The sequence below is a fragment of the Pundamilia nyererei genome, unplaced genomic scaffold (assembly GCF_000239375.1).
Source record: "Pundamilia nyererei isolate P.nyererei 1_Seehausen unplaced genomic scaffold, PunNye1.0 scaffold00003, whole genome shotgun sequence".
NCBI lineage: Eukaryota > Metazoa > Chordata > Actinopteri > Cichliformes > Cichlidae > Pundamilia > Pundamilia nyererei.
The window spans coordinates 8,098,947-8,117,375 of NW_005187404.1; the positions used below are offsets into that span (position 1 = coordinate 8,098,947).

Below are 18,429 nucleotides of genomic sequence, written 5' to 3' on the forward strand. Positions count from 1 at the left end.
GAGTTGCGCACCCCTGCTTTAAAGATGGGTTAGGGTTTAAAGGGTTAATGGAGTAAAGTCCCTGTACTTTGTTGACCATAAGGGGGCAGTATTTCTTTAATCTTCAATCATGCTGAACAAATGATTGTTTCTCCAAGCAAGGTGGGCTATCATCTGATTGTGCAAAAAGTTTGAATTAAAAGTTTGATCTAATATTTCATCTTTTGTTCATAATGTAAATAATGATAAAAAAATATTTCTTCATCACTTTAATTTAAGGTCTGTGGGTGTTTCTTTGAGGCTGGGATGACACAAACATTTAACGACACACAATTAAGAATAGAACAATTGTCCCAATTACCAAGTTAACATTGTTTTTATTGTCTTTGCAAACGTCTCATATATTAAACAACAACAACATCAACAACAAGAACAACAAAATGGAAAATATTCACAAATATTAGTCCCCATGGCACTCATACTCATGTCCAACTCTATTTAATATATGATATAATAAAGTACTTTTTTTTTTTTTTAGTAAAGAAACAGTTTTATAACAAATTCAGGTTGATTTCCTGTTTAAATGAGTTTTGGTTGAGTGCAAAAATTAACCCACTGCAATAAATTTGACAAAAACAAATTCTGCAGTATTTTTGGGAGAAATTCCCTTGCAGTGAAGGAAATAACTTGGTGAACACCAGTTGAAATATTCTGGCTATAGTGAGAGTGAATTGCTTACTCATGATGGAGCCAACATGGAGTGTGATCTATGAATATTTGTATTAAATCTATGTGTAGACTCGTGACCTAAATCCTCTGCGCATAAAGTGAGGTCCTTTAATTCTCACTTTCCACTTAAAGTGCTAAATCATGTTGAGGTCAGAAGTATCACACCTGCAGTCCTGCAAAAAAAAGAGAAAGAAAAAAAAAAGAAAAGAAAAAGAAAGTGCCTTTGCCCTTTAATAGAGTGATCATCTAAAATAGCACAATAAATGCATTCAACTCAGACCTTTTGTCACTTTTAAAATAATACCGATACCTGATAATAAGGTATGTTACCTTTCTCTGTAGCAGTTGGACATATTAACCCTAACCACACATTCATAACCAAAAGTCAAGGCACACAGTAATCAAGTACATTATATCTGAGGCTTGCAGGACAAACTCCAAAAATAAAAGACACAAAAAAAAAAAAAAAAAGCGTTTGCATCAATTAGTGTCAATATAAATAAAATAAACTTTGATGGTTCTTCTCTAAGGAAAACAAAACAACAACACAAGTCAATTACTTGGGTGTGACAAAGACACATACGAACACAAAAATGCTTTAAAAACAAAAAAACATGTATGACACTCTGCTATAAAGATCCCAAACATACTAGTTCACACAGCTACAGGCATAAATACAATTGTCCCCTGAGATAACGAATATGAAATGGCACAAGCAGCACCTGACGTGTGTGTTTGATGAAGTGTGTGCGTGTGCACGCGCGCGCACTTTGTTTATGCATATGGCTGTGTTTCTGTTTCCATTTTGCTGTTGAGATCTTCAACTTCCCCTCTCTCTGCAACCTTCTCTCACCTTTTGGCAACCAAAATGGAAAAAACCCCTCAAAAAAACAAAACAAAACCAGGTTTGACAGTTTCACAGTCCATCAGCGGTAGACCACACTGGATTCTCATGGTGGTTGTTTATCACAGTGGATGACATCATGGGTTTTTCTGTAGAGATGAAATAGAAATCATCTTGAGGATTGTATATATTAAATTACAATATTATGTTTTTTATATTTTTGAGGCAAATTCTTAGCCAGTGAAGTGACAAACATGTTGTGATGTGACTTTGTTTCAACATATGCAGTACCTCAATGACTGTTTGGATCCAGTTGAGCATCACTTCCACGTTGGTGTAAACACCTGGCTTTCCCTTCCGGGCACAGCCAACACCCCAGCTCACTACGCCTACCAGATTCCAACTGGAGTCACTGATATGCACCAAAGGGCCTCCACTGTCCCCCTGACATTTAAAATACATTTTAAAAATGAAGTTTGTTCACCAAAAATAACTATAATACCCAGAATACAAAATCTAATGTAAATTAGAAAATAAATTGGAGGCCTGTTACCTGGCAGGCATCAACCTTCCCTTCTAGGAAGCCTGCACAGAGCATCCTATTTGTTATGACACTACCATAGACTGCGGGGCTGGAACATACTGACTGAGCTATCAGAGGGATTTTGGCCTCCTGCAGTATGTCAGCAACTGCACCTGAAGGCAGAACACAAGCACACAATGTTTGCAACCTCATAGACAGGCAAAAGTATTTTTTCTGTTTGCATTATTAGGTGATAAAGAATAGGTTACATGTAGGATTTCTCACCATTTTCCCGTCGGTATCCCCACCCTGTCACTGTCATGTAGGTTTCAGCTGTAATGCTATAGTCTTTAGGAGGCAGACAAACTGGTCTTCTGACATCTAGAAGAAAAACATTTAATAAAGTGGAAATTTTTATTTGTTTTATGTAACTTTGAGAGTTTGAAAATACATATAAAGATATAAGCTAATTACACAATATAATGAATATAAGTTACTACGTAGTGAGAAGCTTGATATCTGACGCATAGCCACTAGAGGGCAACAGAGAGGTGGTTGAGCCTACTGAATACAAACATACCGAATACAATTTAAACTAACCTGACACTGTGATTGGCCTAGTGAGTCTCATCAGTGCTATGTCATAGTCATTTGTTTCTGCATTGTAGTCTGCATTCACTATAACTCTGTCCACAGAGGAGCCTCCCAGTGTGATTATGCTTGTCTGGCCTGACACCACTGCCCATTGCCTCAACTCCTTATTACTTCTGCAAAAAAAAAAAGAAAAAAAAAAAAGAAAGAGAGAGAGAGCAAGAAGGAAGCGGGATCATGAGGCGAAAGAATAAGACAAAGCAAATTTAGTGGAAATGATATAGTATGGTAACTATACTGACCCAGTGAAGCAGTGGGCAGCAGTGACTACCCAGCGCGGTGACACCAGTGAGCCTCCACATGTATGTTGGCCAGACCGCTGCAGGCTGACCTGCCATGGCCAGTGGTCAATGGATGTATCAGTGCCCCCAACGATGCGATCATCAGCGCCCACATTTCCACAGTCTGATAAGATATTATAATATTGTTATTTGCAAGGACCCGTGGTTCATTTCAAACTGCATTTTATATTATGTCTGTTTATTTGCTACTTTGTTATATGTCGCTAGGAAATAGTTCTGCTGTTTCCTGGAGACATGTATGGGCCTGTTAGTGTGAAACTCTCCACACAACAAGTAGTCTTCCACTTACAAAGCCAAGAACTTCACTCTGCCTTGTTAGGTGTTGTAAACAATATTAGTGACAGGTGCTGCCTTTGTAAAAATAAAACTCACCTGAACAGGATAAAGATACCACAGATCCAGACTGGCATACACTACTGTTGAAGAGATGTAAGAGGAGTTGGTCAGATGTCAGACATTATTCATATGATCACAAAACAGCCTCACAATTTGTCAAATATAGAAAACACACATCCAATTTCTAACTTGTCTTCACCCTCGTGCAGAATTTCGTTTGCATTTCTGCTGGGGTTTTATACAAAGTAAAATCTTTGTTTTGTTCACTTTCGTAAAGGATAAGATAGAAGGAACAAAAACTGTGGGATTTTTGTCTTTCAGGAATAGAAACTAAAGACTCATTTGAAGGGGTTGCATATGAAAAGGGGGGGGGGGGAGTGAAATCTAAAAAAGAAAAGGAGAGAAAAAGTGAAGATTTTCCTAACAAACAGGGATACCAAGCATGGAAAGTGTATATTGACATCCTGTTTTTAGCTAAATGCAGAAGCAACTCGCAAGGAGCCGGTGCTTCTTTGTAAGAATACATTTAGCAGAAAGTGACACACAGAAAGTTCCCTTATTAGCATTTCTATTTTGTGTAGTTTATGTTGCAATGGCAAAACATGAAGTCATGATTTGGCTTCCATATGATGACATCTTCCTTACCGGTCAGCAGTGGCTTGTTGTATAGGTGTGTTTGAGGTCCCTGGCCTGACAGCTGTAAATGGTCCAGTTTTCATCAGTGACGTTAAGGAGCTTACTAAGATGTTTTTGCTAGTAGGCTTCCTGTGGAAGCAGGGGGGGATTTTATGCTTGATTTCAGATCACATAACAGGGATGTTAAATTTGCAAGGTATTCCTCAAATTTCAACACCTTGTCATTGTAAACTCACATTGTGTATCCCAGTTGTGTACATGCCGTCAGTGTGTGCGCTTGGGTCCAGTCGTCAGAACAAACAGTCCGCCAACCTGAGTCTGGACCGTAAACTTGCAAGACCTGATCATTCGACTGGAGTCGCACTGGAGAGAGGAATGAGGAGGAGGCATTTTTCAGTTTTTCGTTTATTTATGATGACAAAGAAAGAGTGGGGAGTGCACTCTACCTGGAAATGTAGTGTTTACTTTAAAGGTCGTCATGCAGGTAATTTCATCTTCTGCTCCTGCACAGTCAATGTGCCCATCGCAGGTTTTGTCTAACGGGATGAATTTCACAGACCGTGTGCAAAAAAAGTATTTGCTTTCAATCAAGTTTTTAACTGAAAAGAAAAGAGAAGGACAGGATCACAAGGGTGTGGCCAGTTTTACATATTGCAGTGTGTAAAGTGTGTTTTGAAGAAGTACATTTTTTAGGAATTGTAACTCACTGAAGTATGCTGCAATGGCCAGTATGCCCAGTATCAACATAACTGTTAGTGTAGTGATCAACACTTTCTTGATCTTCGCTCTCTTCTCTTCCGGGGTGTTTGGAGCCGTCATGGGCCTTCTGTGGCGTCCTGGCCGAGGAACTGCAGAAAGAAGAATAATTAGAAGTGAGATAACAGAATGTAAAAAGAAACGCAAGGACGCAATCAACAGGAAACCGCGATAGCAGAATAGAAACCGCAGAACAGAGACCAAAAAGGGTAGAAAATTTGTCAAGATGGAAAAAAAAGAAGTGTGCACATGCAAATTCTAATTACTGCCTGGCCTGTCTGTTTCCAAGTATTTATCATACTATGCAAACATTATTACAGTGCAGCAAAAATACATATATTGATCCCAAACCAACACAAACTTATAGCTTACCTGGGTTTGTAGGATTTAATGGCCTTGAGGTTTCCTCAGGGAGCTGAGCAGCTGTCTGAGGACAGAAGAGACAAAAGCAAAGGTGAAAACTGGGGTGTAATCACATCAGGTGCCTGTGTCTCTAGGTTATACCTCCTTCAACTCCCTGAGCATGGACATGCTTTATTTACCATGCAAATGTCAGTGTAAGTAGCTGAGCTTGCACAAACTCTTTCAGCAGAGCTTTTGTGTTTAGTTCCAGATAAGTGTTTAAGAGAGCTATTTTTTACACATATTTAAACTTAAGTTTCCTACAGTGCCTTGCTCTTCTCCATTGTGTCTTGTCTTCGTCTGAGTTGGGATGTTTGTGTGTGAAACACTAGACCCAATTTCCTAGTCTACTTGTGACTGATCACACCTGCCCTTCATCTGCACATCTAGACAGCTGTGAATAAAAGGTGGGCCTTCATCTCCTCTCTGTTACATTGTTCAGTCTACTAACATGATGGTATCAGTGGTCGTTAGGCCACCGGACTAATTAGCTTTGATTACCTTTTGTTGCTTTAGCTAGGGTTGTTGTTGTTTTTTTTTTTGATTAACATCATTCCTGTAATTCAGCACGATCTGCCATGTTGTCAGTATGTTTCAATTAATCAACAGTGCTAAAGCCAATCAACCTCTAACCCATTTCCTCTTTCAGCCCTCACTCAGCCAACCACAGTAGGCCTGCCCCACCTGTTTTCACAGCTTTTTCAAGTGCTGCCATTTCAGCTCGCTTAGCCCTTCTGCCAGTAACCAACATCTCCTCCCTGCATACTCATGGTTTTACCATTTCTTCAATTCTCTTAAGTATTAACAGTAAACCGGTGGATCTGTCTTTTATGGGTCTGCATTTGTAGATCAGTGCATAAAATACAATCTGTCTAGTGGAGGATCACAGAAAAAGACAAGTTATGGAAACATGGCAGAGAATGTGTTGTTCACATTAAAACTGTGTCTTTTTGGAATAATTGCCCAAGCACAAAATACACCAACAGTACAAAGTGTCCTGTGTACTGAGGAGTATTGTGTTAGGCTGTACTTGGGCCCAGTGAAATTTCTGTTTAACTGAAGCAGATACTGTGGAAACAGTATAAACTGATAGATCAGGGTGAGTGTCCTTCACATAAAATGAATCAGGTTAAAGGCCCATATTATGCAAGTCAAACAGCTTGTGTAAGTGCATGCAGTCCATTTCAGTCACGAAATTTCAGTCACGAGTAATGTCTATATTCTTTTTGTTTCATTTTCATACTTTGGCTTTCAGATTAGGAAATGTGTCTAAATGACCTAACTACAGAAGACTTAAGACAGCAGCAGATCCATGATTTCAAATCAGTACACTTACTGATGACTGATGACACCTTGATTTTGTGATTTTTCATAAGGTTGAATTGTGCTTGAAAAAAGCCCTGCAGTGTCTTTTTAAAAATGTTTACCTTACACAGACTGCAGTTAGAAACATGAATATTTTTTCAGTAAGCTCATTTTACTTTGGTCTCTTTAGTGGAGATTGGTAACACCAAAGGGGTAATAGGAGCAGGTGGTCTTTGACTCTGACATAAGTTGTTTGAATAATCCTTTTTTCCTGCTTATCTTTTTGCTTAACAACACACAAAGTGGCTGGCTAGCTTACATTAGCCGCGGCATAGCAAGATGTTACTTTAGCTCATACATAACAGTTGTTCAAAGATGACTTTTGGTAATATTATTGGCATAGTTACTGTATATATAGTAACTGGTTATCCATTCCTTATCCACTCTGCACCATTGCACCATAAATATGCAACATGTTGTTATGTGTTGTCTATGTCATGTTGATGCCATGTTGTCAGTATTGTCTGTTGTGTACACGGAGAGCAAAGAAATAACCAGAGATCAATTTCTTGTATATGTACACATATTTGCTATATCAAGCTGATTCTGATGGTCAGTAATGATAACTAATGAGGCTGGTTCCAAATGAGCTCTATGGGGTAGTTAGAAGTTGGCTTCTGATTTTACATCATACAAACAGCAAACAATGAGGCAACACTGACAATCAGTGTACCTCCAAAAGGTAGAGTGAGTGCTACATGTGCTAATTATCAAATGTGTCATGGGAGAGATTTGGGGTTTAGCCAGCGAATGGTTACATTCACATTAAAAAGACATTAAAAAGGTATTTGGTGCTGAGCTTGAAGAGTTTTACAGAGCTTTGTGGTTAAAAATAGATGCTCCAAAGCTATTACTCAACTTGCAGGCGAGTTAATATACACATTTTTCTTCTTTCACTCATTCGTTGCCTGTACTACACCAGAAAGTCAGTCACTACCAAGATACGTGTCTCTTGTTCAATTATAAGTCAGAGTAGCTTATTTTATTCTCTCATTCACTCAGTCATTTCTTCAGCTCTGAGGTGTCTCTCACATTCATACCATTAAGCTATTATGTGCATATTCATTACATCTAACCAGTCCCTTTCCTGCCTCACTGGCCCTCATTAGCTGTTGTTGACAAGACAAGCTACTTTTAGAAAACAACAAGAACAACTAATCTGTGAAGAAACTCAGGTAACAAATTATCTGAAGAATCAGGACCTACAGATTTCAGATTCAAGTAATAATTTACTAACTATTAAATCAACAAGAGGAAAATGAATATCACAGTGGAATAAAGTAGTGAAGAATGATTTGCCAACATTGCAGAGGAAGAGGATTGCATCAGGATGAGATGGAGGTATATGAACAGTCAAAAAAGAAGAAAAAGGAGAACTGTGATATGTTGTTTGGTATTTATGGGTTTTTATCAGGGCTATAGTTCATAATCTGAGAGTAACAGGAGTCTTTTCCTGAGTTCCTGTTTTTGAAACTTAAATGTTTCAGATCATCAAACAAATTTAAATATTAGGCAAAAATAACACAAACGCAAAATGCAGTTTCTAAATGAAAGTGTTTATTACTTAGGGGAAAAAAATTACCTTCATGGTCCTGTGTAAAAAGATGACTGGACTTAAACCTCAGAACTGGTCGGGCCACCCTTAGCAGAAAAAAACTGCAATCAAGCATTTATGATAGCAGGCAATGAGTGTTTTACAGAGATGTGTAGGAATTTGGGCCCTCTCATCTTTGCAGAATTGTTATAATTCAGCCACATTGGAGAGTTTTTGAGCATGAACCACCTTTTTAAGGTCATACCACAGCGGGACTAGGCCACTCCAAAGTCTTCATGTTGTTTTTATTAAACCATTCAGAGGTGTACTTGCTGGTGTGTTTTGGATCATTGTCCTGCTGCAGAGCACACTTGGGTTCAACATAAACAAATGGCTGCACATTCTCCTCCTTGTCTTGATAGACCAGAAACATTTATGTTCCTGTGGTTCTTAAAGTTGTATTGGTGGTCTTTTGTGACCTCCTGGATGAGTCATATATGCTTTTTTTTGCAATTTTGGTCGGCCGTTCACTACTGAGAAGCTTCGCTACTGTTCCAAGTTTTCTCAGTTTGTGTATAATGGCTCACACTGTGGTTCACAGTGACTGTGGCTCAGGGGATTGGGACGCGCATCTGTAACCGGAAAGTCGGCGGTTCGATCCCCAGGATCTCTGTCCTGGTCGTTGTGTCCTTGGGCAAGACACTTTACCCTACTGGTGTTGGCCAGAGGGGCCGATGGCGCGATATGGCAGCTCGCTTCTGTCAGTCTGCCTCAGGGCAACTGTGGCTACAACTGTAGCTTTCCTCCACCAGTGTGAGAGTGAATGGATAGTGACATTGTAAAGCGCTTTGGGTGCCATGAAAAGCACTATATAAATCCGATCCATTATTATTATTCACTGGAGTCCCAAAGCCTTAGAAATGGCTTTATAATCCTTTCCAGGCTGATACTGTGGATGACAGTAACTTAGATTGTGGCATGATAGCCTGCTTTACTTTGTTGGAAAGGTTCTTTTTAAGCAAGTTCTTGATTCAACAGGTCTGCCAGTAATCAGGCTTGGGTGTGCTTATTGGAACTGAACTCAGATTTCCATGAAATGTAGTTAATTCATCATTTAAGAAGAGAGAAAATTAGGACCAGGTAGGTTTTGATAACATTTCTCCCTTAATCAAAGACATCATAATTTAAAACATAAATTTTGTATTTAGTCAGGTTTCCTTTGTCTAATCTTTAAAGTTGTTTGATGATATGAAACATATAAATGCGACAAATATGCAAAAAAAAAAAAAAAAGAGCAAAAAACAAAATTTAACCTAGAAGGGGGCAAACACTTTTTCACACCACTGTATATACTGGTAAAATATCTTAGCTTTGTTTAGGTTCAAAAAACACTTGATAAACTTGTTAGCGTCTTTATTTCTTGTGCAATAAAGGGACTGGGAAAAAATCTATTTAAAAAGTATGGTGTTTCTGTCATACTGGTGTAAACTGCTCAGTCAAGCATGTAGAGCGTTCATAAATTTCACACAGCAGCGAGCAAAATAAAAAGTGTACAACACAGAAAAATTCCCATGGCTTCGGCTCGGAGTATCTGTTAGAGTGATTGTCATGCTTGACTGCCATTACTGTTCCTCAAATCCAGTCACCTTTGCAATTAAAATTGCAAGTTGTGTTCTTAATATGAATGTAAAACTCTACAGTCTTTAATAGGAATTAAATAAACATTTTACTGAACAAAACTGGTGAAATCTCTTTCCATACTGTGCTGTGTGAAATAATAACTACATTTTCAACTTCCCTCTTAAACTTCCTAAAATGCTACTGTAATGTTGTTCCCCCTCGAAAAATGCAAACCTTTACTTGCTTATCCCCAGCATCTCAACAACATATGTCAACATTTTGAATCTCAACCACTTTTATGCCTTTCACAAACAAAGGTTATCTGTGTTGTGCTATGCTCAATTATGACTGTTAGTCTCACTGCATTTCCAACATTTGGCACACAGTCATGTGGTTTCACCTGTAGCATTATACTGTAGATCAAGTGTCACATCAATGTGGCTGCTGACTGGCCAATTAGAAGATTTTAGTATGCGGTATATTTTGTTACAGAGGGGTAGCTCGAAGAACACTTTTCATCAGCCTGCTGTTCTACCTTTGTCTTGTCCTCAAAGCTCTTCAACCGCTAGATTACAAATACATTTAGCGTAGCACATATGCTTCAGATCGGCTGGTACAAAAACACAACATGCAGGTCACTAACCAGTGAGGACTTTCCAGAACCAAAACAAAAAACAAAAGACAAAGATTAAAAATGGGAAGAGTTATTTTCTTTCATTTTCACTACTGCTTATTTTTGATGCAGAAGTATCAGGTAATCCACCCTTCTATTTGCACATTTATGTGTCACTAGTATCACTTAATTTGGTAGAGCTACAGAGAAGTATGAAGGCCAATTTTGAAAACAGATCCCATAACTGCCACTGTCTGTCAGTGGAAATATACAAGTTGCGGAGAGAGAGGGGCGAAGAATGCTGTTGGGCAGGTTTTTCTTTCTTTCTTTTTTTTCTGAACAGTAGCTCAGTAGCTCTGTGCTGGTTTTGCTCATGTGCTCATGTTCAGCATTCAGCTTTCATCTTAAAGTACAAGAGTTGAATACAGTGTATAAAAGAATGTGACACCTTCCTCTTTGTTTCATTTACTGACATTTCAGAATTCTCAGATTTCACTTTACATAGAAATCCAGTATCCAGTGGCACTTTGCAAATAACATGAGAATTTTACACTCCTACAGTAAATATGCTGTTAAGCTATAGTTAGTCTACATCCATATACTTAAAAAATAAAGAAACAAAAAAAGCAATATAAGGTGATTCTGAGATTTAAACACTGTGTTTCACCATGTTTCATCTGGCTGGCTTATTCATTTAAAATAAAACATTCACCATTTTAATTAACTATTTTATTTTTAACCACTGTTAGTCAATACATAGTCACAAAAGAACCAGACACACCCATCCCTGAAACCAACTGGAAGTAACGTTTATGGGGGGAAGTAAACAGTAGGAGAAAGTAGGTTATCGGCTTGTGGTATAAATTACAGTTATTTCGGGAAGTAATAAAAGCAGGATAAACAAAACAGTGGGCAGGCCATACAACATGGGAAACCAAGAAGCCGGCTAAAGAAATTTGTCTTGAGTGGACCTTCCTGTAAAAATGCATTGTCATGCCATGAGATATGACGACAGTGTACTTGGAAACTTAGATGTTGTCATTGGTACCAAGACAAATGTAAACGATTTTATGAGTCAGGGCAGTATTTCAAAACAGCCTGGTAGTACTAGTTAGTCATGTGTTATTCAGAGCAACAACTAACCTGTTTATGAAAAACACTGGAAGTGCTGCACTGGATCAAAAACACTGTTAGTAATGTTTGCTCGTCAAAAGGCCAGTGGTGAAGTACGAGTGGGAAAAAAAATGACAGCCTATAAAACCAAGGCTCTATCAATGACAGCCTATATCAACAAAAACCAACAGCTTTGTGTTTGGAGTTAAGGATACTCCTTCTAAGGGTATAACTTGCGATCGCAATAAGGTGAGATTCCTTCTGTATTGCCACCTACAGTAAGCTTCCAGTTTTAATAAGCCTAGCTGATTCATACAGTGGACTGCTGCCAAAAAGCCTTGAAGGGAAAAAGTATAATTGGGTCAAGTTTAACAGAAAAAAGCCGTTGATACGGTAAGCTCAAGTATGTTTCCTTTACTGCTTTGTTGTAGTAACAGTCATACACACACACAAGAGTCATCCTCTGGGAATGTGTGTGATACTTTGTCATTTTTCCTTTTTAACATAAGACCATTAATTGTTTATTGATGTTAATAAGGCTGATATAATATGTAGTTTTCTATGCAATAGCCAGTGCATGTTGATCTTTCCTGTTGAGCCATTGTGGAGCATCGCTTGTTGCTTGGGATGAGTGTGAAGCTACTAATTTTAATATAACAAATACCTAGATCTCTCTCTCTCTATAAAAAAAGACTTGACTGGAATTATTCTTTATGAACCCTGAAATGAGTAAACGTACACACTTCTTGTATACCCATGTTTGCGTTAAGTGTTACTCAGTTTTGTGGGTCCAGCATTAGTGGCTGTCTTTTCCGTGCTGAGTTATTATGAAAAGTATTGTATTCTTCATACGGCCGTGCTCTACATTCAAATATCAAAAATTCTATTGGCAAAATTATGAATATGAAATGTTACTGCGTGTTACTGCTTGTCACAGACCGTTGATAAGGTCCTCAAAATATGTCACTACACAACATCTGTTCTGGTTTTGTATGAGCTATCCTTTCAACATAGCTGCTGTTGTAAATAATATCAATGCAACAGGTCTATCCAGTGTCTTTATATTACGTTAAATATCAAGTTTATTACCACGTAATATCCAGAGGTCATTATTCAAATCACTTCTTAAAGGCAAGCCATTGACTGTATACCTACACGATGTAAATAATGTTGATTGTACTTCCAGTTGCACTTACCCACATGGTGAAGGTGTCTCTTTTGGTAAGGCTTGATGTAGCTTGTCACAGAGTACAGAGTAAACACTGCCCTCCCTTTCAGGAGGTGGGATTCCTCAGAAATTTTGCTGTCCCTTGGCTATCTTTGTCCCCTTCCTCTTACCGTCATGCTACAAAACCTGGCTCAGTTGAGTCTCCCACTGTCTTCCTTCTTCCTTCCTGTTTTCTTTCTGTATTACAGTAACTTAATCAGATGCCCCTCTTCAAAACCCCAAGGCCGCAATGAAGCTTGATAATACGTAGCCTTTCAAATCAACACGGAGAGCTTCTTTTAAACGATCGATTCCCACTGACAAAACAAAACTAAAGTCCAGGTAACCTGACACTTTAACCCTCCTCTTTCCCTTGCTTTCTGTCTCTCTCTCTACCTGTGCGCTTTTCTCATTTCTGTCCCTCCTCCCACACCGTCCTCCATATCTAAACTTCTTTAGCCTCTGCGACACAAAGCATGCTCTCTTTGTATTTTTCTCCTGTCATGTTCTTTACCCACCCTTTCAGTCATTCTTTGGCTTTCAAATTTTACGCAAACACACATTCATGTGGCAAACCATCTCCATGTATACAAATGGATGCAAAAACACAAACGTAACACACAAACCAGTAAAACTTGAATTTTCCAGTGGCACGGCGTACGCTCGGAGGTTTAGGTGTGTCTCCAATCTGTTTTTTTTTGACAGTTTAATGATTACTTTGATTACTTAGATTACTGTAATACTATATGTACAAGCACACTACAGTTGTAGTGACAACTGTAGTGACTGTTGAGATTGTGACTAAAGGTCCAACATCCCCGTCTGTTTCAGCCATGCCGCAGAATATCTCTTCTTAATATTCTGAAGAGCTAAATTATCTTTTAAAGGTGCATTCAGTGACCGACCTGGTCACTAAGTCAGAGTTTCTAAAAATGAAGCCACTGTGAATGGGACACTGAGCATAGACGGCAGAGCAAGAAAAAAAGCTTCATTGGGAGTGTGCGGGAGAGAAGACTGATAAGGTCATCTGAAGAGAAAGAACCATTGTAAATAAACAGGAGCTGAGTGTGCTGTTTGACCAGGTCTACTAAAAGAAACAACCCTTCATCACTTGGACTCTCATATGGTATCATCAGTTGTCTCACAGCATACACTATATAAGAAAATAGAGGGACTGATAGTACTTCAGGTGTGCTGCTACAGTATACAGGTAGACTTGCCGGAGTGAATCAGTTTGAAGCTAATCATTTTTGCTTAGGTCTCTTTCAGCCAATAACTGCTGTTACTTTGTTGGAATTCAGGCTGGGGTAGAATTAATAAGACATTTAGAGCCTCCACCCTGAATTACATGCATGAAGTCTTTTTGTGAGTTTACCCATTGAAGCCTGTGGAAAATTGTCATCAAGCAGCATTACACACTGCCACTTTTTTTTTACCACATTTTTTTTACCAAAGAAAATCAGGCATCATTTATATCCCCTTTGCTATATTACATTTCTCACAGGCAAACAATGTAAGTTGCGTGAATGCTGCAGTCACAGTATTTACCCTCTCCAACAGTCTGACATGATTAAACAACAGCTGACAAAATGTTTGCACACACAATAAAAGAGAAGATGAGAGAAAGCCAGTGATCTAATAAAGCTGTTGTACGCCCTTGTTTGATTCCATTAAAAGACTGCTTCTTTTTTTTATTTTTTTTTATGATCCTATCAGTTCTGTGACGTGACATCCAGTCTAATGCAGATAAAATTAATTAACTTCTTTGTGGAAGCCACCTGTTGTTTGTATCTTCTGTTTTCTTTTAAATCTAGTTGTGTGCAAAGCTCAAGGACGGCATGAACATCTTGGTAATAAGTTACATATTAACTTAAATACATGTGTGTTTCTGCTGAGACTCAAACGTAATGATGATGAACATGAACCAAATAAGAGAACTTCCTATTTTCGAGCGTTTGTATTGCTTATTCTACGAAAGCATTGTTGAGCAACAATTATTTTAGCAGCACATTTGAATTCTGTGCAAACCTCAGAAGAATTTAAGCAGAGTGATTTTGTTTCACATATTAGGTCGTTTAAAAACACATTAATGGTGTCGAGTATTACAATGCCAAATTTACACAAATTAAAATAAAAATATGCTTGCAGAAACAACTCCAAAAATCTCCTGTTAAAACAGCTGATAATGTTGTATTTGACTATGTCCAACTTTAGCCCATCACGAATGGACGCAACGCATACACGTTAATTCCGCACAGCTTTCCGTTTCTTTTCAATGACGTCAGAGATTGATCTTATCATTCCATGAAATTTCAGTGAAAGAATGTTCATATGAAGAACTTTAAAATGTGTGGGACTACAGAAATTTAAAATCTGGGAATCCCCTTTAAAGCTAAGACATCTTTATCAGGCATGCTCTTATCAGAGTTTAGTAAAGCCGAAACTTGGAAACAGAATTATGAAAGTTTTCTCTGAGCTGGTGAAGTTCCCCATATCTGTAACTCACACAGGATGCTGTTCTTTCCTCAGTTGTCCCTTTTCTGGATGAATACAATAAAACACGTATAATGACGTAGACATGACCTAGATGCCATCACGATTGCAAAGTTGTAAAAAAAAGAAAAAAAGAGAGAATTTATTACATTAACGCAGATAAACATATATTGCTTTTCCTTACTTGAGAAATGGTTGTCGCTGTCAGTCTTTCTCAGTGAAGTTCTCAGTAAAGCATCTATAGAACAGGGAGCAGCCTGGTTGGAAGTGACACTTGGTATGCAAACTTCCACTCTGTAGACCGCTTACTTGAATGTTCCCTCTCTCGCTCCGTCTCTCACTCTCTCTCGCCCTCACATGCCTGGTCAATGTACCATCAAAGCTATTTCACTACTACCTCCCCACCAGTTAGCGCAAGCCCTCCTTTGTCCACACAGGTGTGTATTTTGTGAAACTTGATACGGCCTCAAGAAACCTGCGAGACTCAAAAAAATAAACCGTTAATGATTAACAATCTCACATTTCAAGTTCCCGGGTCTCTCCACTTTCATCTCAAATCAATCCTTTTGTAAAAATAGGATCATTAAATAAAACTGAAATTTGTTTTAGCTCAAGAGAAAATTTACTGAAAAGACACAAACAGATAAATCAGTTTAGATATTTATTATATTTTAAGATAAATAGTGCTATTTTGGAACATGAGTGGACTGGATAAAGCAAATAGACAAATCATTTTCTTATTGGAATATGAATGTCTATCTCAACAAAACTCTAAATATGTGAGCCATGGAAAGTAAAATATGCTGTGTGGTTTATTGTGGAGATTTTCCAGAAACTATGATCATAACTCTGGTATCTATTTCTACCGGGAACACATTCAATTGTGTTATTGTGTCACCTGCCACCCACCCGCAGTATAAGGACTACTGCCTTATGCCGAGAAGTGTACTCTTTTACGGTACTTATGTGTGCCGCAAGCAGGTAGTCTTGATTGTGAAAGACTATATCTTTATAGACGCAGGGCGGCGCAGCCTGGTTTCCTATGATTACTGTCATTGCAGAGGATCAGTGACACTTCTCAGTGTGATGTAATAGTAAAGGAAAACAGTTTACTGTAAATTTGCTAACTTATTTCCAATAAATTTTTTTTAAAAGATTCTTTTCAAGAAACGAATGGATTCCCACTCTATCAACTATTTCCTGCAGTACAGAAACAAGGGTTACATTTGAAGATTTGGATTGCTGATGCCTGTGGAATTTTTCTGAAATTTATGAAAAAGTATTCCCTGGTCTGATGACCGTCAATTCTGCTGCAGCATTCAGATGTCAGAATTAAGAATAAACAACATGAACTCATGAATCGGACTGGTAAATGGCCTGTATTTGTGTAGAGTTTTACTTGGTCCCTATGAACCCCAAAGCACTTTACATTACATTCAGTCATCGACACATTCACACACTGGTGATGGCAAGCTACATTGTAGCCACAGCTGACACTGACAGAGGCGAGGCTGCCGAACACTGGCGCCACCGGGCCCTCTGACCACCACCAGTAGGCAATGGGTGAAGTGTCTTGCCCAAGGACACAATGATCTAGACTGTTGGAGCCGGGGCTCGAACCGGCAACCTTCCGATTACAACTCTTGAGCCACGATCGTGGTAGTATAATACTATGAAGGATATTTTCTTGGTATATTTTGGGCACCTTAGCATCAACTGAGTGTTATTTAAATGCCACAGCCTATGTGATCATTACTGCTGATCATACCCTTCCCTTTATGACTACAGTGTACCCATTTTCTGATGGCTGTATCAAACTTGTTTCTTGAACTTGATAATGGGTTCACTGTACTCAAATGGCCTCCACAGTCTCTGTAACTTCTGAAACTTACTGATGGCCATTGTATCATTTGTCAACATCATGTTTATATATATAGATATTAAAATACAGGGTGGGGCATTTATATGGATACACCGTAATAAAATGGGAATGGTCGGTGATATTAAAGTCCTGTTTGTGGCACATTAGTATATGTGAGGGGGCAAACTCCTCAAGATGTGTTTCCCTCTTTATGCACTGAAGCTGGCACGTTCCCTGAGTTTTTCCAGTAAGATGGTGCACCACCACGTTATGGGTGCCAGGTCTGAGCATTCCTAGATGAACAGTTTCCTGGAAAGTGGATCGGTCGTCGTGGGCCAGTTGAATGGTCCCCAAGGTCTCCCGATCTGACCCCCTTAGACTTTTATCTTTGGGGTCATCTGAAGGCAATTGTCTATGGTGTGAAGATACGAGATGTGCAGCACCTGAAACTACGGATACTGGATGCCTGTGCTGGCATTTCTCCTGCGGTGTTGCTATCAGTGTGTGAAGAGTGGGAGAAGAGGGTTGCATTGACAATCCAACACAATGGGCAGCACATTGAACACATTTTATAAGTGGTCAGAAACTTGTAAATAACTCATGAAAGAATAAAGTTACCTTGAAACCAAGCACACCATTGTTTTTCTTGTGACATCACCAATAAGTTTGATGTGTCACATGGCCCTCTTCCTATTGAAAAAACAAAAGTTGAAGGCCACCATGGTCACCACCCATCTTGAGGAGTTTGCCCCCTCACATATACTAATGTGGCACAAACAGGACTTTAATATCACCAACCATTCCCATTTTATTACGGTGTATCCATATAAATGGCCCATCCTGTAGATGAAAACTTAAGAAAGGCCTCAACAGTCACCATATTGTTGTTAGGAAAACCAATATATGCACTACAGTTTTGCAAAAAGATTACTGAAAGAAAAAAAAAAAAAAAAAGAAAGATAAAAAAATAAGGCTCAAAATAAAAAATACTGTAAATCATGTTACTACAAATAACAATAAACATCAAACTAACATTTTCTGTTTGATAGAAATTGCAAAGTTAAGTGCTCAAATATCAGGTTTAGTTTTGCCTGCATATTTCAGTCAGACATCTGGCTTTGGGTGTAGGTACTGCACCCGGCAGCGTTGCTCTGTGAGCCAAGCTTCTAATAAGCAAGCAGCAGCACATCAGCAACGTGCAGCCACAGGAATGCAGTGACTGGAAAATACGTTGCCAGAGGTCAAAAACAGATAAAACTGCAGTCAGTCAGGATCACTGTGCACATACAGATGGTTTGGGACTACAGGTTACACTGTTAGTCTCGATACATGTGAACTTTCTTGTTTACTGTTCACATGCAAAGTGCCAAAAATACATTTGTGCAAAAAAAAAAAAAGCAACAAGCCAGTAGAGCAAGATATTTTGTCACCCCTCCACAGCAGATCAATGATGGTAAGAAGTGCG

At 38.7% G+C, this 18,429-nt stretch overlaps 1 protein-coding gene across 4 annotated transcripts; it reads right to left on the reverse strand.

Annotated features, from left to right (window-relative positions):
• Positions 1 to 1,215: 1,215 nt before the first annotated feature.
• Positions 1,216 to 15,355, reverse strand: tmprss4a (transmembrane serine protease 4a). Of its 4 annotated transcripts, none has more exons than XM_005720861.1 (13): positions 15,288 to 15,355; positions 5,129 to 5,183; positions 4,708 to 4,848; positions 4,447 to 4,599; positions 4,237 to 4,363; positions 4,010 to 4,129; positions 3,401 to 3,444; positions 2,969 to 3,131; positions 2,676 to 2,842; positions 2,361 to 2,456; positions 2,106 to 2,248; positions 1,844 to 1,996; positions 1,216 to 1,701 (listed from the first exon to the last, which is right to left on the reverse strand). In XM_005720861.1, exons 3-13 carry the CDS (start codon positions 4,817 to 4,819, stop codon positions 1,690 to 1,692), a joined length of 1,290 nt encoding a protein of 429 aa, XP_005720918.1. In that variant the 5' UTR covers positions 4,820 to 4,848; positions 5,129 to 5,183; positions 15,288 to 15,355; the 3' UTR covers positions 1,216 to 1,689. The 4 variants fall into 4 exon arrangements, with proteins under 4 accessions (XP_005720918.1, XP_005720915.1, XP_005720917.1 ...); XM_005720858.1 differs by lacking the exon at positions 15,288 to 15,355 and adding an exon at positions 12,600 to 12,921; XM_005720860.1 differs by lacking the exon at positions 15,288 to 15,355 and adding an exon at positions 5,423 to 5,519.
• Positions 15,356 to 18,429: the final 3,074 nt, after the last annotated feature.

What these genes read in the sequence shown, in the direction of transcription:
- tmprss4a (XM_005720858.1), bottom strand. An exon ending in CAACAAGCCACTGCTGACCG is followed by an intron (nt 3,445 to 4,009) that starts GTAAGGAAGATG and finishes TCTCTTCAACAG; the next exon opens with TAGTGTATGCCAGTCTGGAT. An exon ending in GGAAGGTTGATGCCTGCCAG is followed by an intron (nt 1,997 to 2,105) that starts GTAACAGGCCTC and finishes TTTAAATGTCAG; the next exon opens with GGGGACAGTGGAGGCCCTTT.